The sequence below is a fragment of the Pagrus pagrus genome (assembly GCF_965226575.1).
Source record: "Pagrus pagrus genome assembly, chromosome: 1".
Lineage (NCBI taxonomy): Eukaryota > Metazoa > Chordata > Actinopteri > Spariformes > Sparidae > Pagrus > Pagrus pagrus.
The window spans coordinates 13,179,028-13,200,130 of record NC_140185.1 but is presented as its reverse complement, the minus strand read 5'-3'; the positions used below and the strand labels follow the sequence as shown (position 1 = coordinate 13,200,130).

The 21,103-nt window shown below is 39.1% G+C and overlaps 1 protein-coding gene across 3 annotated transcripts in view; it reads right to left on the bottom strand.

Annotated features, from left to right (window-relative positions):
- Window positions 1–21,103, bottom strand: part of tspan4a (tetraspanin 4a) — a 161,309-nt gene that overhangs the window by 29,225 nt on the left and 110,981 nt on the right. For all 3 annotated transcript variants that reach the window (XM_084344820.1, XM_084344821.1, XM_084344819.1), the window contains one exon: window positions 17,996–18,070. In XM_084344820.1, coding sequence (XP_084200946.1) covers window positions 17,996–18,070 — 75 coding nt within the window. The remainder of the gene's footprint in view (window positions 1–17,995; window positions 18,071–21,103) is intronic.

Here is a 21,103-nt window from a genome sequence, read left to right as displayed (position 1 = left end):
GCAGTAGATATTTGCTGCAGTGAGAGGTGTATGAGTGGAGTGACTGACAGAGTTTGACTGCATGAACTCAGTCGCAGGCTTCGATTCAATTGTTTCTCAAAGTAAACATTGTTTAAATAAAATATGAACACTTATGAGGACTGAAACGATTTTAAATGTAATTGTCTAAAACCAAACTTAAATTTCTGTTATATTTCACAAACTACAGTTGGTCTCACCCTGGCGCTTCGGCTGTCTTGACTGGGTTGTGACTTCTAACAAGGTTTGTCACCCAATATTATAAGTAAGCGGTCTAACGAACAGTCTTGGAAGTTGCCAGTTGCAGAAAAAAACGTCTGCTAGCTAATGTTAGCTTACATTAGAACAAACTGGCAACCACTGGGGCAGATGATTTGAACAACAGCTGTGTTGCAATGATTGGGGGAGATGGATATTACAGTCAGCGGCTCAATGTTATCAATAACACCTTCAATGGTGTGATGTGGGAACAACATGTTGATAGCTGGAGTTTAGAGCTTTATACATGTATCACGAGTTGATTTCGTCCCTAACATGTTGCTGCAAGATTCCTGAAGACACTAGCATATTGCTTCACCTGACTTGTCATCATGTCTGATGTTAATAAATAATTTTTCTAACTAAGAGAGTTGCCAAGAATTACACAACTCGGTGTGATTAATCAAATCTGTTTACTTCATGCAGCATGGAGAGAAGACCTACAGCATGGTGCTCTCCGCAAACCTTCAGATTGTCTTGACTTATAAACCATCAGAGAAACAACCGAACGGCAGTTACAGACCACCTGACAACGCTCATTCAATCAGTCACACATCCAGGTATTGATCACGTTTTCCTCTGTAGAATGGCCTTGTAATGTTACCTAAGAGGGTGACTGTCTGCTGACTCTCATCTGACTTTCTCACAACTTTACTAAACCAGAGAACAGACATCACCAAATCCATACATTGATTTACACATTTAAAGTGTTCAATTCCCGGCCATGTTTCTGCGTATATGACATCAAAGTCGTGGTCCCAACGTGTGGCGGACTCCAGGTGACTCTCCCTACCTGGGAACTCATTTTTCTGATTATTCCCAGACTGCAGTTGAAGCTATCAAGCAGAGTTTCAGGAGCAGGTCCACACTGTAACTGCACCTCTTCCGGCTTTTCTATAAATACCCTCCTAACCGTCTCCTTCTCTTTCATTCTTGTATTCTGAAACCCTCCCTCTCTCCTTGTTTCCTCCTTTCCTTCCTCCTCTCTGTAGGGTCCTGAGGGGGTCCGATGTGCCTGCGGATTCCCATCCGAAGCTGCCCCATTAATTAGGTTCCCCAACCAGAACTATCTGAATAGCCATGAAAAGGTCTATAAAATGTGACATTTAATGTTTTGTATATTAATTAAACTTTCACATAGATTTTCTGGATTGATCTGATGTCCACACAATTCTCTGTTTCGATATCTTCGTGAATATAAATCAGGTACAGACATGCAATCCCTAAATCAAATCAATTAGATGTATTTAATGATCCAATTTTGACTCTAAGAAATATCATCTGCCTTTGAAATATCAGCATGTGAACGTAGGTGGAGAATATGAACTCCCCCTCCCGTTAATGAAACCCCAAAGAAAAAAAATCCCAGTAACAATGAGGGAATGACCCCTTAAAATATTAAATCTTATCATGTTTTCAAGCTGAACTCCAAACGTTATGAGCTAATGGGAAACTGTGAACACAGCTCCTTTGTAGTTTGTACATGACTGTCAGTTTTACATTCACACTGATGGATTTTCTTTTCCACCATAATTAAGTCTTGAAAGAAAATTGTTTTGGAAATGATTGGGTGGACTAAGCTGCACAAATTTGCCTTCACTAATTTACATCTGGCAAAATGTATTTAGAAGTGTTTTTAACCCCGGCACATGTAAGGAGCCAGATTTAACAATCTTCATTTATTTTAAGACCAAATAATGAAGTAATTTCATCCAAAGCAGCCCAGTAAATTTAATCTCTAAATCATTGTGATTTTTTCCAGCATTAGTCAGCCAGGCTGTCAGCGTAAGCTCATGCAACATGGCGAATGTTCACCTGTGGCTAATGTTTGAGAGAGAGCCCTCGTTGGATTTCTAGTACAACCCTTAAAAGCACCAGAAAAACCAGGACAATGGTGCAATATTCTTCTCAGCTAATTAACCACATTGTGTTGTCATATGAATCTTTTCCAATCAGTAAACACAAAAAGCCACTTGTATAGAAATTTTACACACCAAGCACATCAAGTTAAGATCTAACTGATGACTTGAAAGAGAGCGAATACTTGGATGCAGGAGGAGCAGAGGCACCTGAACGTCCAACTCAACTGAGCGTGGTGGTTTATGATCACTTTGAAGAACCTAGCTGGTAAAATGTTCTTTGCTGAAACCTCACCAAGTTGTTTTTGTGCCTAAACCAAAATCTAAACCAGACCCAAAATATGTTGTCCTGCTGACTGGGGCATCTGTTTAGAAAATAATGATATGTGTGGCCTTACGCCTCTGAGTCTGATGCTGTAGGTTCCCCTCTAGTGTCATTTCCTTAACTGCCCCGCTGGTAAAAAGGCGAGCCCCAAAGACCAGGATTTGTGACCAAGAGTCGCACTTATGTCACTCACGTCATTTACGTTACAGTAAGTTACAAGACTGAACGTAGTTATTTTAACCCAAAGTATTAAGTTTTGCTGCTTAAAGGGGCACTATGAAGTTTTTGGAGAAAAATCATAATATTTACAATATTAATGAGGTCATAATACAAACTCAGAAATATTTATCTTTCCTGTAACTGAATAAACAAGCTGTTCTCAGAGGAAAATAAGGTCCCCAGAACACTGTTTGAAGCTAGAAAGGTGGCAGGGTCCGCCACATATAAACTCAGTCATGAACACGAAGTGAGTTTGTTTATTTAGTTTATTTAGGCATTAAAAATCCGTCAATGAAGATTTTTCTCTTCTGATTCCTGAAAACTACACAGTGATGCTTGAAACCAAACCAAACCGCTACGGTTTGACAACATGGGTAACAGTCCAAAAGTCATAATATGTGATGTGATGGTCAGCTTTATTTTAAAGTCCAGACATAGCATATATTGCGTTATGGCTAACTTGTATTGAACCCTGTCACGTGCAAAACTGGCACCAGAGGGGTCAGTGGAGGTTTGAGGTTTAAGGCCACTGACTAAGCCGCCGCAACTTGTTGGTTATCATAGTAGCCTAGATTAAAAGTGGTTGGTTGTGCTCGAGCATCAGCAGCAGAAATTATAATGTACACATAATCAAAGTACATATTAATGTTACATTTACGCCATTTCATTGCAATATAAACATTGTCTTAACACAGCAGGGAAATCAAACTTAAATCCACCCAGTCAGCTAAAATGTCTTAACTCATATTCTAATATTCAGTAATTCTTGTTCTGTTGTTAATAATTCATGGTTTCATAGAAGGGCAGAGATGTGACCATCTGGTTTGACGGTTTATTAACATCTATATCCTTTCAAGATTTAAATTTCCATCTGAAGGGAAAATCCCTCTGAGCCTCTCTCAGTGAAGGAAATATAGAGCTGTCTGTCTCGTTCTTTGATAATGTAATTTTCACCGGTGTGTGGAGACAGACGGTAGTTTCAGGTTATCTTCCTATGACAGGGTATAAAAGTACTTTCTACTAAGGAAGAGTAAGAGTAAAGTATTATTGTTCAGGTATTATTCCTTTAAAAAGACGCTAGAATCGAACACCAATCAAAGATAAAGCAGTATTGCACAGAATCCAGATGTCTACAATATCTATTATGAATTATCAGATTTTCATCAAAAACTTGAAAAGTGACTTTCTATGTAAACATAAATCTACTTAAACATTAAATAATAACATACTAAATAATTAAACACAAATTTGTTTGCTGTAATGTTCAGCCTCCCATATCTGGCTGACGTAATGTTTTTAGGTTTATTTAAATGTATTTGCAGGATTGGTTACTTATTCTAGTTTGCTTCCTCCTGCAAAAGCCTCACTCTCCTGTGCCCCTTCGTAATATCTTATGCCCAATTAAAATTTAAATTATTTATAATCACCCTCTCTGCAAGTCCCCAACATTATCTACAGCACTCAAACTGCAAATTTCCTTGTCACATATTCCAAGACTCCCCAAACAAACACCTTATCTGTTTGCTGATCATCTCAATTTGTCTCTCATATTAACATTGCCCTGACGTGGGTGTATTTTAGCAATGTGATTAGCCAGGGGTGTTTATCTAATTGCATTTCTTCAGTCTACATGAAATGAAAATTTCTCAGGCTTGAAATTTATTCTGACAGGGGCGCTGCATTTTGATATCTTGACAAGCTAAAATGTTTTGACGGCTGATGCTGAAACAGTAATGATGTGGAAAAAGTGGAGTTATCAAGCTTAAAATGGGATTCCAGTGGGACTCATGTGTCGCATGTCTGCAGTTTTAGATATATGATACTTGTAGTTTGCTTTACCACATGAGTGCCGGCAGTTATAGTCTGTTCACAAGTGGATACTTTTCCATTTCCCTCTCCTTATCAAATAATTTCACAATTTTCAATGTTTAGTCTAACAACAGTGGAACAAGGTAAAGAGGAGAATACTGTGGTGTGAGAGTGAGACTGACAGCAGAAACACAACCCGGTTCTCAGGAGAAATAATGTATGTCAACTGAATTTATCATGAGACATTTTCTCACTGGAAAAACCTGGATTTTAGTTTCAAGCACATCCAGCGGGATGAAACAAGGTGATTCACACAGCAGAAACAGAGTGTCTCTTCTTATGAGGGCAGGTCCCTGTTCAAAAAGCCTGACAAAACTATTCAGTAACACTTTACTTTCAATAAGAAATACATATAAACACGTCATAGTTTGTTTATACCACACTATACATTTTGTGTGTTTTGAACAGTTAAAACCTCTATGCACCATCAGTTACTGGTGTATTAACAGTTCATGAATAAATTACAACATAGTAAAAGAGTATAACAAAACCGGCCTCAGAGTCTGCACTAATGCTAGCAGCTCCCTGAGGTACGTGTTTACTATCTTAGCTGAATATGTTAGCATGCTAACATTTCTAATAAACCACGCAGCTGAGGATGATGGAAATGTCATCAGCTTTGCTGCTATTTGGTCATAAACCAATATTGAACAAATTAAAATGGCTTAAGGTAAATGGTCTGGTGTGCTGGATTTAGCGGCATCTAGCGGTGAGGTTGCAGATTGCAACCAACTGAACACCCCTCGAGCCAGGGGGGTCATAAGGTAACAAAAACACAATTCTTATTTTACACTAATGAAAATGTACATGAATGAGGTCATGGTCTTGGGTTTTAGTTTAAGTGTTTTCTGTTTTATTTTGTAGGTTTTGTCCTCATATGTCTTGTTTTGATTTACACTTCCTGTCTTTCTCTTTTTCCTGTTCGGTTGTGTTTCATTAGTTCATTAGTCTTTGTTTATTTAGTCTATGTTTGTTCCTTCACTTGTTTTCAGTTCATCTGTTTTTGTGCTCATGTCAGTTCAACGTTCCCCTCGTCAGTTCAGACTTGCATTGGTCCCAATGTTCATTTCTTCAGCTATTACACTCTGCAATCAGTGTTTACTTGGTAAGTTAAAACTCGACATACACAGTAAAACTGCCAGAAACTGATCTGACAGGAGTTCAGTTAGACTACAACCATCACAGATAATGAGATAAAAGCTGTGAAAAAACGTGTTCTAGAAATGTAATCAAATATTTAACCGACATCGGCTGCTGAAGCTCTCGGGGGCCGGGGCGTTGCAAAGCTTTGGGGTCCTGACATCAAAGAGTCCGTCACTTTTGGGAACGGTAAGGAGGGCCCCCTGGCTCCGGCTCGCTGGGATTAAAAGATGTGAGATGCAGCTGTGAGCCAGACCAGGCTGAGGTACAAAAAACATCTCAGTTGATGCCAAAAAGTTTTCTATTGCCAGGTCGTAAAATTAGCACGTAGGTCACTCCACTAACATGCTCCATCTGAGTGGAGTAATCTCCCTTTGTTTCTAAGATCTTGTACCTCTTCACGTTGCTTCAGGACATCTTTATTTCCATTCCTTGTAACAGCCTGTTTATGCTTTTAATTTGTGTGTACTTTCAATCGCGCCGCTTTAATTGCTTTATGTAGATGTAATTGATTTTTTTTTTTTTACCTGGGTGATTGTATTTGTTTATTTCAGTTTTTCTTGTACTACTGGGTTGTGGGTGAATGAGGGTGAGCGAATTGTCTGTTTGTGTATCTTTGGTGTTTGTTATGTTGAACTGTTTCTGTTTGTATTTGTGCCTATAGGTTCTCCTTGAAAATGAGATGCTACGTCTCAAGGGGCTATCCTCCCAATAAATTTAAATTCAAATTCTTAACTCAAGGTCTACTTTTCTCTCACAACTTTCAGCCACATCTTCATTTCTCAGTGCCTTTGGGAAGGATTTTGTCCAGCTATCAGGAAGACTGAAGAAATATTTATGTTTAAAAAAATATGTATTACTGTAAATAAATATACTTAATAAATACTTCATATTTTATATAAAATAGCTAAATAAAATGTCTTCTTATACAGCAGCAGCAGGTGCTTAACAGAAGGAATAATAGCTGGTGACTAATATAACACTTAAAAATGCCCCCATATCTGCTTAAAACTGTTGATTGTTTCTAGACGTTTAATGAAATGTATAAACGTTGTGCACAAATGTTTAGCAGAGGAAGTAAAAATAAAATGTTACTGGTTTTTGATAGCAGGTATTTTCAAAGTTTTACAAACGGCACCATCAGGACGAAATTCATGGCCACTACATCTGATGTAGTAGCTGCCATGACTCATTTTAACAGCTCTGGTGCCCTTTGGGTTAGTGGATGAGGTCTTTCTGGGATCCAACCTGACCATAGCTCTTTGTGACTTCCTTTTTACGGCAGCATTACCTCACCTTGACTTTCCCCAAAGCACACAAGCAGATAGGAAATCACCTTCACAGCTGCCCCATGACAGGCAACTCATACAACTGCCAACCACTGAGCAGCAGCATGCTGCTTTGACCTAATAACTAACATCATGTAGAGGTGAGAACACAAATGATCCTGGCAGGATGAGCCACGCTGCAGGTGCACTCTGAAATGAGGACATCCTGTTATGAGGAAGCTGCAGCAGGGCAAAAACTAAATGTATCACTTTTTGGTGGTCATTTGTTGAGATTCCTTATTGTTTCTGTTTTTGTGAGACAGTTTGACGGACGAGACAGAAGAGCTATGCTTCAGCAGATTTAGAAAACACATGAAGTATGAATACTCTTTCATGTCTGACAAGTGAATAAGACATAACCAGGTGCATCCATCAGGGAGGGAAGCATTTTAAATATATTTTTTACCAAAGAAGTACCTCAGTGCTGAGACAATACTCTGAAGAATATAAACTTGTTTTTCTTAAAAAGAAACAAGAGGTATCCTTTCCATAATTTGCAAAATTCTGATTTAAATCAGCAAGTATCTTGTCAAAACTAAGGGAACAAGATTAAAAATGTGACCAAGCTTTTGCTGCCAATTTTCAGTTTGTGATACTCAGTGCTATAGACACATTTAGGTCACAGTTCAAACAGTTTTGATGTTTGATAGCCAGCTTCACATTTCACACATAAACACACCAGAAAAATAAAAACACTCGAGGCCATGTTTTAGCTTCATATGATAACCGAGCGTTTCTACAACATCTAAGGAAATTATTTCACTTGCAAAACAGCTATTGGCATGTATCCAGTTGATCTTCAGCAATATCATTTTCTCAGATTTAGATGATTATAGAGTAGATTTTTAGTAGAGCCACAAACGGTTTAATGTGGTTCAACAGCAACTGCAAATGTAAAGTTGAGTGTGATGGTTTATTCTTGACCTTATATGAACCATGAAGTAATAAGTAATATACAACCCTCCAAAATAGTTGGGACGCTGTGTAAAGTGTAAATAAAACAGAATTCAATCATTCTCAAACAAATTGTTCACCAACAACAGATTTATGACGTGTTCCTGAGCCCATGTAGAAAAGTCTTTTATATGGTCATGTGTTTCATAAAGTGTTGAACCTCGCCCCATTGTTGCTTGTGAACGACTGAGCCTTTCAAGAATGCTGCTTTCATACCCAATCATGATACTGTCACCTGTTACCAATGAACCTGTTTACCTGTTTACCTGTGGAACGTTCCAAACAGGTGTCCCCATTCTCTTGTTGCTTCTGTCACAACTTGTTTGAAACTTGCTTGGGCATCAAAGTCAGAATAAGCATACCACAAAAATGAATGACTTAATTAGGTATATGTCAAAATGAATGAGCAAATGATCACAATTATCATTCTGTTTTATTAAAGTTTTCCAAAGCTTCCCAACATCTTTAGAACCAAAGTTGTATACTGCATGCTAGTATTCATAACATTTCAAATGTTTTGATACCATTGCCAATATGACACCTGCATTTTAGTACCAAAAGCAGAATTATACTTTCTTTGGTAGTTTACTTTATTAAGGAATATAAATAAATAAAAAAAAATGACAAAAACAATTTCCATAGAGCCCCATAGAGTGTAAAAAGGATCTAGTCATGAATTATAACTGTGCTGCTAATTAATATGGCTGAATCCTGCCACCAGCATGTCCCTCAGCACAATCTGATATCGCTGATATCGAAATGGGAAAAAGATGGGAAAAAAGTGCACATTAATCATTTCAACACAGACCGTGTTTTTCTAAATCCAGCCGAGTATTTTGTTGCATAGATCTAACCAAACAGCAGCAGAAAATAAGAGGAATTGGAAAATAATAAATGAATTTGAGGAAAAATGAATGAACAATTTAATAATGTTGCGATTAGGACACAAACCCTGCCTCCTGGGTGAGACTCCTGAACTCAACCCATTCTGCCACAGCAGCTTTGTCACTTTCTCGTTACTAGAAATAATGGTCCTGGAACAACATTAATTATGATGTTCTGGAAACAACACCAACACGGTGATATCAGGTAAACAGGACGCCCCAGTACATAAGGGAAAAAAACAACTTGGACCATATAAAATCTGAAAAACAACCATTTGGGTTGTATTTTTTGTGGGGCACGTTTTGTTGTTTTTGCAGTGTCATTCCTCATTACTGGATGTTGGCTTTGCATAATTGTCTAAACATAGTTTTATATCATTTCATTATATTTTCAGTGGAGCCTGGGAAAAGGATTAATTTCCTTTGACGACAAAAAGTTGAGTTTCAGAACTTTACAGTTAAATAAACAATAGCTCTTATTTATAAACGCGCTCTCATATGGCAATTTGTCTTCTCACTGCTCAAACTCAGTGTTAAATCCACACCTGGGGCCTAATGGGTGTCAGAGGTATTTCCTCTGAGTGCAGGAAATCACTAACTTTAGCAGAAGTATAGATGAAGCAATTTGGGGTGAAGTCAGTATAACTGAAAGGTGAATGACAACTGCAGTGAAAATCACAGACTGATGACACAGAGCAGCTTAAGAGTAGACTTTTTTCTTTAATTCTCACCCATCAATGTCAAAATGAAACCTTTTTGCTATGGGGCCTTTGTTGCGAACAGTGTTTGAAGTCAAAGATCCAAGTCGAGGCAGAAGTCTGCGGTGTATCACTGTTGGTGTCGAACGAGGACTGGATTTGAATATTAAATCAAAGAGTGTTCAGAATTCACATACATCTCTCTGACTGATGTCTTCTCAGCTGCTCACACAGCACTCTGTGAACTGAGTGTGCGTCTGTGTCTGAGCACTCACAAGCAAATATTGATATTTGGTTTCATTCAACAGTGGAGGGATACAACTACAATTATACGGCACAAAGAGGACACTGTTTATACATCTGTTGATATGTAAAAGATTCTGATGTAATAAGCCGTCTAAATCAGTGTCCACAAACACACAGCGTTTCAGCTATTGATCTGGTTCTGGATCATTTATATTGGAGACTCAGAGTCCGATCAATATAGTTGCATAACAGCTTTATGTGCACCTCAGGGGTTACTTATCAAGGAGCTCGAGCAAGAATGGCCAATAATTCCTTTTACAGTGTGATTTGTACCCACTGAGTGTCAGCATGTTTGATTGGTTGGTTTCATTACAGTGTTCACTCCGTTACTTGTGCTTTTGTTGAAAACTATTAACATCCCCGCAGGCCATTTGAAGGGAATATTAATTTTCTACTCTACTACCATAAGTACTGTCACTACCACAAATGGCACCAGTACTTGAGATGACATTTGCTGTTCCCACAAATACTTTTTTACTGCTTCGCTTAGTGCTCAAAGCGTTTTCAGATCTTTTACTGATGTAATATACAATGTAAAAAACACTCAATTACCACCTGTATTTTAAAGTAAAAGTAAAGAATAACTACAATATCAGAATAACTTCTTTTATAGGATTAGCTTATTACTGTCTTAATATCATTAGTGGTGCATGAAGGCGCAAGCAGCATTTTAAGCTAAATCATAGCATGTTATGCAAGAACAAAGACTTTGACAGTCAGGAAGGAACATAAACTGAATTCACTTCACAACATATTAAATGGCTTTTACTTACCGGGGCACATAAATGGAGCCATTGTTGATAAAGGTTTATTGTGGCTGACATAATTAACATGTTGTTCTGTCTTTTGTTAGATTTCGTGCAGTTGTCCGGATGGGAAAACGTACACCATCAAATAGAAAAAAGACAACTTACAACTTTATAATTCTTGTTAGGCATAGGGTTAAGTGCCATCTCATTGGTTTGTGCATAGCTCTGCACAAACCCAACCTGAGCAGAGGTCTGATTAGCTAGAAAGTCAGAACACCTGTGTGAACATGCCGGGCCTGTAAATCCCCAACCATCTGTTGGACAGTGTTGCTGCTGCTGCCACTGCTACTCATGTAGCATTTTATTTTTTTAAGGTTAGCCTATTAGCTGTTTTGCTTTAGGACAGCTTTGAGTGAATTTTAAAGGTGGAACAACTTGAGTGAAGAATTTGCAGTTATCCTGAAGCTGTTAGCGAGGAGAGGAGTAACTGAAGGGGAGGAAAGAAAACATTGGACAGTGGTTTCTGGATAAGTATTCTTATAGGTCACACTATAGACTGTGTATAATAATTATAAAACCACAGGTATATTATTTTTATTATTGAAGCATCTCTTTATACAGCTTATGGGACATTGCAAAACATGCTTGCCTCCTAAGCTGATAGCTAGCAGCTTTGGCAGTGAAGGCTACAACAGTTGCTTTGGATATTTATGGCAAGCAAACAGTCCAATGATCAATTAACATAAAACAACATGTCAAAGACACAGAAAATCTCACAATGTTGGTGTTGAAGCTAGTTTGTTGAGCTACTGCGGCTGGAGAGCTAACCGATAATATGCTAGCGTGCTAGCTAGCATGTAAAATGTCTAGGCTTCAAAAATATGGATGGTGTGACGAAGCGACTTGACCTTTTTAGACTTCAGTTCTCTCATCAAAGTTGAATTTCAATCTGATATTGAACATCAAATAATCGTGTGAATTTTAAGCAGCTTCAGACTCAAAGTGTTTCTCTGCATATTCTGTCGGCAGCTGGTAAGGCGGCAACTATTTTCTCAAGGCTTTATCATCTGGGGATCATTGCTTCACTTCTACAAGCTGCTCGTTCTGACATTTATGGATGAATTGATCTTGAGGCTCTGTCGAATTGGTATTTTTGAGCTTGGCAGTATCTGCTTTGAGGCTGCTGGCTGCTTGTGGGTTGTCTTTGGGTTGGCTGACTGCTAATTCTTGCTCATATGAGGCATCTGTATTGGAAGTAATTGGAAGTAATTGCCGTTATTTCGGGGTCCCTCCCAAACAACTCATAACTAACTCTGGTCTATTATGGTAATGTTCTTTATTGGCTTTTAATGATGTTAACATGACTTTTTACTTGCACACGCTGCAGATTGATGGTGGAATTGTAAAATCATATGCCAATAACCAAAGATAAGCATATATATTGTGCTAACAGCATTAAACTAAATACTTAACTATACTTAAGAGGCCGTGAGGCTCATTAACTCAAAAATTAATAGGTGGTCAATGAAGATACCTTTGGACTGTTGTCCAGAGATCAGACTTTCCCTACTACCACTCCTCCTCCTCCTCCTCCTCCTCCTCCTACTACTACTACTACTACTACTTCTCATATTTCCGCTACTACACTACTACTACTGCTGCCACTAATTGGAAAAGCAATAATACAAATGATAATTGCTAAAAGATGAGGATTGCTGATAGTCCCCCAGTCCTTGAACAAAATATCAGTGGTGGTCTGCTGTTGTTATTGCTCTATTTATGTTTGTCGGGTGGGGTAATGTTCCCTTGAGGTGATAATAAAGCCAGGCAGACAAGCCTGTAAACTTGCGCGGAGATGGCATAAAACACCCATGCATCAATTTTCAATATCACGCTGCTGAGTCAGACTCATTTTTATTCACTTTGACACTTGGAGTCACAGTGGCTCCACTGAAGTTAACCTCGCAGGACCTTTTCATCATCTTTAGGAACCAACAAAGTGAAACAAACGGTGACCGTTTCAGCTGCATGGAAGATCTGTGAGCTGTTTGAAGTAGCTCCCAGCTGCGTCACACAGCTTTTTATCAGGTCTAAAGCATGTGTAATAAACTGGACCACTGAGCGTGACCATCCCTGAAGCCTGGGATGGAGTTCATCAACATGCACCTACTGCTGCACACACTGTTTAAGTTGTGGCATCTGGAGGAATAGCATCGGCTTGTACTCCGACTGCCGGACTGCTTCCAGGGAGTTACCATGGTGATGGAGGAGGAAAAAAGCAGCAGGTTATGATGATCAGAGGTAAACTCAAGCTCTAAAAATCTATAGGAAGCTCTGGAGGATAAAATCTAAGTAATAACTAGCAAAGATTCTCATAATATGTGGGCCCAAAAATATTTGTGTGCCTGGAAGGAAGTAATGGCCAACTGTCTTTGGGCTGAATGTTTTTTTCACCTTGTAAGTTTATTTATGCCACATTCAAAGTAAATCCTCCAGCAATAAACATAACCCCAGGTTATTTGGAGGAAACTCTCGAACAATGCATCAAGTTCTTCCTCAACAACCTGTTTCACCTACTTCAATAACAGAGCCAGAACAACACTAAACTGCTGCTTCACTCGTGTTTAAAGGGTTTGTAAATATTTTGAGTTCGGGGGAATGCCACAAAATGTGGTTTTGGTCGATAAGAGGTAATACCACGGCGAGCATCACTGCTAATGATACTGAAACTTTGTATTAATAAAAGCAGCTAATGTACTATCACAGAGAGGAGGGCAAGGAAGCATGATTTATGAGGTGCATCCTTAAAAGGATACACAGAAAACATTTTCATTACCATCAAAAAGATTAGTTGAACATTTCTTTTTCGCTTAATGTCTTCATCACATCCAGGAGAAAAACTCCTGATGATTCGCCTCTTATGATCAGCGGTTCTTCCACTTTTGTGTGTTTTTCTCTCTCCCCGAACAAACGAGGTGAATGCTAAACACATCAGCTGCAAAGAGTCCATTCAGGAAGAGGTAATCTTTGTAATGTTGTGCAACTTCAAAGGAAACAGTTTATGTAGATACTTATTCTTTGCTGAAATAACATAAAGGAGAGAGACAGATCCTTGTGTTTGTTAGTTTTTGTATTTATCCAATTAATGCTAGTATGGTTACTTAAAACAAAACCGCCAATCTAACAAGACTTCTCTTTTTCAAGCAGCTGAAAATAAGATATATCATTCTCATACATTCTTATAGCATCCAAACAGGATATTGGTTGGATGTATAAAACATAATTAGGATATCAGATTGAGGGTTTCACATCTTGTCTCCATTATAGTGATTTTTTTCTATACCATAGACAAGTGGTCACCCCTACGCCGATGGAAAGTAGGGGGAAGTTTTGTAGTCCACAAAAAGGCATTGCAGCATTCACACAACTGATTAGCTGGGGCTCCAGCGTAATCAAAGCCCAAATTGACTTTGAAAGATGTTATTTACACCCTTTTAAAAGCCAAAAGCTTTGCTGTAGCTGTCACACTGAAAGAAGCGGGTGCACGAGCTTCACTGCATATCAAGGGTGTAGTGTCTTTTCAGTTTGGGATCTTGGGGACAGACTTCGATTACGCTGGACGAGCATACTTGCCAACCTTGAGACCTCAAGAATAATGAGGATTTCCAAACCACAGCAAGGGTCTGGGGGTCCTTCCCTCGACCTGCCTTCAAGGGCAAACTGGCATAAATCTGTGGCATAAAGTCATATTTATCACTTTTCATTCAATCTTTCTGCCCATGCCCTTTAGAGACTCTGTGCACGCCGCTGCCCTGTTTGTCAGCCTCTCGGAGGGGATTGATGCAGTGCTGGCACAAATTATTATGATAATAAGAAGGGGAAAAAGTAAAAAAAAAATGTCATAAATCGGGAGAAATATGCGAGAATTTTGGGAATGTAGGTCAGGCTCGTCACCACCCCAAAGCGTCAGTATTTGACAAGTTGGGACTCAAAAATCAGCTTTTCTTTATTCATTGTGCAAAAAAGTTCTATCGTTGCAACATTATAAAGAGACATATATTGTGAAATACAGGCTACTTTGTGATATTGTACTGTAGAGGTTTTATTCAGTTTTCCAGCAGTCGTCACATTCCCCCATTTACAGAGTAAACAAGTTGCACGCTGTTTAAAAAATATCAATGGCAGTTCTGGCAATGGCTGCCCATTCTTCACCGTGAGTGATTTCCCTCGGTGCACCGGCACTGCAGAACTTCTGGACTATCACTAACTTTATACTCTGTTCTGTCGCTAATCGCCTCCTGGGTAGACATAACTGAATTATTCAGAGGCTGAATAATGGGGTGCACTGAACATAAGGGAACACAGTCCCTAAGAGAACGGTGAGGTGTGACAAAAAAAAACAACATTCATTAAAAGCTAAACAGAGCAGTGCCGATTGGCTAACAGCCCAGAAGAACGTGCCACTCCAGGAATTCTCATTGAGTTACACTGCCAAAGACAAACTCAGATGGAAATACAACGCATTAGGCAATTATGTAATGATGCCAGAATTACAATAACAAAGAGATAAAAGCCTATTCAAAATGCATGCAGGTCCAAGGTCTATGGTCGCAAATATAGTTCAGAAAGAGATATGGGGTAAATATCAAAGTAGGTTGTTATTTACCCAAATCTACAAAGGGATTGGAGTTAGAATTGGCCTTGGCCTGAGTCTTCAGGGATTATGTTCTCTGTCCCAACACATGAATAATGTAACGCAAGAGGCTGAGAAATTTCCAATGATTTATGATGTGGCTCTCAACCAAAGTCCACTCCACCTGGTAGCGTTTGTATTAAGGGCCTCGAGGGGGCGCCCAGTATACTGCTCACTAAATTCAATTGCAGCACCTGCAGAATTTTTTTTTGTGATTTTCTAATTTAATCTAATAATAGTATACTCGAGCAACCAAATTTCCAGAATAAATGTTAGCTTAATTTAAAAAGTAAGTAAAAACTGCACCTTTACGTCTGTTTGGGGTGAATTGTGGTCTGCTTAGGTTGGTTGGTTTGGCTTAAAATACCTGTGTTGGTTGCAACAATCACGGATGGAGATGGTCTGACTTCCCGTGGAAAAATATAAGATTTAGGTCGCCACAAAACCGGCTGGAATTATCCCCAGTTCACCTTAAAAACACACATGCTTTTGATGCTACTTAAATGGCTGGAAATGTCCCCAGGTGTCCTTGAAAGCATCCACTGGCGTGAATCGATATGCCGCCGGCCGTTTAGCAGCTTTGTAGGCTGTAATAACGACACCACCGTCGCCTCCACCTCCTGATGTGAAAGTCAGCTAATAAGCCTATAATGTGAATGTGATATCCCATGTTTCCTACAAATGTCAACCTTTGACACATCTGTGGTTTGAAGAAACGTTTACTGCTCATATTATATCCTGGTGACTGGACTGACTGGGGTTCATTATTGGGATGGAAAATGTTTAAAATCAGATCAGACAAATTGTCAAGTTCTCAGTTTAGATATAATGTATACTAAATATCTGGGGTGTTTTGGGCAGTAACAAAACAAGCAATTTAATTTGTGCTCTAGGAAATTGTAACATATATTATTCTGACATTTTATTGTCTAAACAATTAATCAGTTAATCTGAAAATAATCAACATCCTAATCTGCAATGAAACAATCATTAGTTGCAGCCCTAAATGGAATTTGAAGTGGCAATTACTAATTGATAAAGGATCAACCATGAAATTATACAAAAGCAGTCACTTGTTCACTGCTGTTGTTCTTGTTGTTACTGCTTGTTGCTTGCAATTTAATTTGACTAGTAATTTGATTAAAACATACACGCTTTGGATGCTTGATTCTATGATTGCACAACATTCAGGCTCTTTTGTTTGTTAAAGAGGTCATATTGTGCTTTTTGCCTTTCCTTCGTTGTGTTTCTGTGCATGTAAAAGGTCTCCAAAGTGAAAAAGCCCAAAGTCCACGCCACAGTGAGTTAGTCTCTCCCACAGAAAACACTGCTCCTGCACTGCCTGAAACACCGTAACTTATGTTTGTCACTATGTAACAGGCGTTACATACATACATTTATATTTTTTAGATATTCATAAAATATATACACTCCAGTCAGTCAGCAGAGATACAGTTGCTACTGCTGGTGTTAATTTAGATCACACTACCTTGCTCAGCGTGACCTGCCCTACTCTATCTCTGATTGGCCACATCCTGCTCATTAATGCGCATGTGCAACTCTCACCAAAGATTGAACAGATGTCTCACTCTGTGGCTGAAACGGAGCGTTCAAGACACAGTGAGAAGGGATGCTGCACCAAAGAGAAAAATAATGTGTTTTTTAAGTTAAAGTATGTAAACCTTTTCTACTAGGACCCCCAAACAGATATATGAACCTGAATTAGCATAATATGACCTCTTTAAGAATTTAATTGCACTTTTTAAGTAAGTATGTGAATAATCGGACTGTGGAAACAGCAGGTCTGCAATACAAGATAAATGTGCATAATACTCAAGGGCTTTGAGGCAGGCTTTTTGAAAGGCGCTTGGACAGAATTCTCAAACTTATGAGTCACTCATGGCATCAACCCAGACTCATCTGAAATGCAATTCCCTCCAGTGGTCAAACTAATCTCACTAATCTCTCACTAATACCCATTGTCAAGATAATGTTTGTAATTCTGTGTTTGATAGATGTTTACGGACATAATAGAAGACACACTGTTAATGCCTACATAAATCTTGGGGTTTAATATTTGCAATGCCGTGCAATAATAATATGATGTACTTATTGTAAAGAAATCACAACAAATCCAAAATCGAGCCCTCAAACCCTTAATTAAGATTAGGATGGATGGAATTTAACATGCCCTTTCAATACGTTATTAAAACCTAAGCAGACTACGTGAAGGGATTACACATTTATATTAGGAGAGGCATAGCTCATCCTCTTCTCTCTCTCTTGCCCGACTTGTTTATTTACAGTGGAAATCATCCAAAATGCATGAACGGAGATAAATTGGGATTTATTAACAGGGAGAGGAAATTGTAGACTGTGTTTTATTTTGCTGGTCGTAGCCCAGAGACCAGAAGATGTGTGCGCACCAACCAAACTAAAATCATTTCCGTTTCATTAGAGCATTGTTTATGCAGTATGTCAGCTGACATGCTTTTCTTCTTAACCAACAAACAACAAAGCTTGTATGAACTTCAAAAACAGCCTCGCTGCCGAGACGCATCCTTTCACATGCCAGCTTCTATCTGAAACATCAGCAATCTGCATGGCATATTAAGGGCTTTTCCACACCCACTTATTACCTTGTTCAGCTGGGAAAAAATATCACTGGATATAACATGATATCAAGGTGTCTTACCTCGTCTTGGTAGATGAAGAAGAGCATAATGGACAGAATTTCCAGGAAGAAGATGAGCAGGAGGAGGATGAAGAACTGTGGAGACACAAAGGAAAGAGGGAGGACAGCTGAGTTATTTAATACACCATTTATCAGAGAGGAGGAAAAGGCCACGGGCGATAATAGGCATCTGTCTGTGAAGACTCTATGAGGTGTAAATTGAGGAAAAGGCAGCAGACTCCACTATGTGTGAGAGAGTGAAAGGAAAAAGTAAGAAAGAAATGACCAGACTGTCAAGGAGAAAGAGTTGGTGAAGTAAGGACGATCGAAGAGCTGTAGATTGTTCAGCCGACAGGTAGAAGGAGCAGAGAGAGATGAGGAGGTTGGACAATCATAGCGGCCAGGATGGACTAGGAGAAGTGATATACAGTTTCCCTCTATCCACTTTTGAATTTGTTAAAAGGGCCACATTTTATTCCTCTCCACCCCTCCTCTCTGTGGCGGCCAGGATGAGCTGCTTGATGGGTGATACATCTTCTCGCTGTGGGCCCACGTGAGTGCTTAAAACAGTTACGAGCTCATCAATCAAGTCCTCTGCTAGGACATGGCTCTGACTCTCACATGCAGAAGTGACCAGGGAGGTGACATACTTTGAGAGACAATGGTTCCAGAGCGTCAGAAAAAGATAGCAATTAAATAGCACTAGATCATCAATTCTGAATATCTGAATAATACCACTTCTACATAAAAATGAGTGTAGACATGGGTAAAACTGCTAAAAATTTGACTCATTTCACTTGTCAGGAGACAAGGTTGCCTTTTTTGTGTTTTTGCCCTTGTGTGTCCCATTCGTCATAATGCGCCAGAAAACCAGCAAAAAGAAAGCAGCATGTCATACACCTCATCAGACTGCATCCAGAAGATGTTAAAACTTTTTTTTGAAAAGGCTTAATCAATAACATTTAGAGGTAGACGCATTGTTTTTCCAGAGCTGATCATGGAACTTGCTCAGGAGTGAGACATCTTGCTTCTTCTTATCTCTGTTGAGAGTTGCACATGTGCAGTACCAGTACCAGCATCAGGCAGCTGACAAGAACAGGAGCTACTATCAGTGGTTACTTTTTAAATATATTTTACTTCAGCCTCTCTTTCAAACTCAGTGCTGACTGAACAATGTTCGAGCGCTGCTTGATAGAGACAGAGACGGATTTCAAAGTATTAACAAGCCAGCGGTCTTAACTTCAACACACTTCAAAGCATCACGCCTGAAAAGTTGAAAAAATCAGAGCTGGAGCTGATAAATAACTGCTGTGACTACTGCAAAGTAAGACATTGATGACAAGAGCCAGATGTTAGCGGGTGTTAGTGTTTTTTTATCCAGTGTGAAAGGGGTATAAGTCTACTATCAGCTCTGTGCTGCATTTTTAACCTGCAGTGACGTCAGCCATTGGTTTGAGGACTATCTATTTGAAGCCTCGGGTTTGCTGTTATAGATGTTTTCCCATCTTGGTTTTTTGGAGCCAGAAGGAACCACATTTGCATACTGCTATGCCTCTATCCTGATCAGGTCTTATTGAGAACCTGAGGACATGCCATGATAGCGACTTGTCAATCATAAGGTAGCCATGCTGCAAAGCATACCCTGCTTTATCATCCGTTTTACTCTAAATGGGACCATTTTTTATTAAATGAACATCATGCTCCATTGACGAAGACTTGAAACTAGTAATTGGAACATTAAACTCATTAGGAAACTTTTTTCTGAGGTAATAAATCAAGTGAGAATAATTCTACACCTATAACTTGAGCCCCATTGTAGTCTATGTGTTTACTGTTATACTTGTAACTGAAATGATTTGGAGTGTGCGCCACTTGTTTGTATTCACTGTGTCTCCATGGATGTACAGGTAACTATCACTGCAGTACTTTGGTACTAAAGGAAACTTAAAACTGGATCAGTCTTAGGCAAGATCTGGACTAAGCGATTTATGGACAGATGATTCGAGGTAATGATCCCCAAAAGGTTGAGAGGAGTCAAAGAATTGCAGCAATCTGGTGGTAAGGTTTATTTTCTGTTGGGAATTTTCACCATACTTAGATTTAATTAATTTAATTCATCTTTATTTGTAGAGGGACCATGTACAATATTAAACATAAATGTTGCCATTTGATGCATTGTACCAGAGTTAATTTACACCTGCAGTCCTTAGATAAGACCATTGGCAGGTCAATAGCAAAAAGACTCACACTTGAACCTCTTATTATTCATTCTCGATTTTCCAGGCGCGTTATGAATGGGCACAAAACAAAAATGCCTCCAGACACAACTGTATAGATCTACAACCAGTTAAAGCAATCAAATGTACGTGGTGATGCTGAGCTAATTAAGCTAGCAGCAGAAAAGATGAAAGATGAAACGTAAGCTTGTTAGTTCCCTCTGAATTGTAGTGTAGGTGAACTAGATATAGACATTTGCCTACAGTGGCCGACAGGAGTTACTAGTTAACATGGTCACTCGTTCAACTGAAACACAAGCAGTGCAGTAGGGCCTTTGCCTTACAGCTGTTGGAACAAACTTTAAAATAAGGTATAAGATCTGAATATTCAGCAAATAGATTGCTTATTTCTCAACTCACATTCGTTCAGAAATAGATTGTGGTCGACTGCTGAGGTGAATTAAGCGAAACTTTTCTTACCGCCAGCCTCCTTCGTACTACTCCATATATTGGCTCACCGAACACTGTATCATACCTCTGAAACTCAATAAATCAAAGCTGTCCTATATTAGACAAACAGTTGTTATTTGCCCGCAAACCAGGTCGGCTGAAAATCTGTCTGAACAGTAGGAGGGCCGGATGCATCTGCCAGAGAGAGTGAAACATGAGCCAGCAGATTCACCTGGTTACCAGACTACAACAGCAATACATGGCAGCACACAAACCTGAGATGGTAAACGTTATATGTGCTAAGCACTATTGTTGTGAGCATGTTGGCATGCTGACATTAGTATTTAGCTCATGCAGAGCACCACTGTGCCTCACAGAGCTGCTGTGTGGCTTTCTTGTTTTTTTGTGTGAGGCACAGAGAGCATAAGATCATCTCAGGGGGTCAGGACAGATTTCAAAAGTA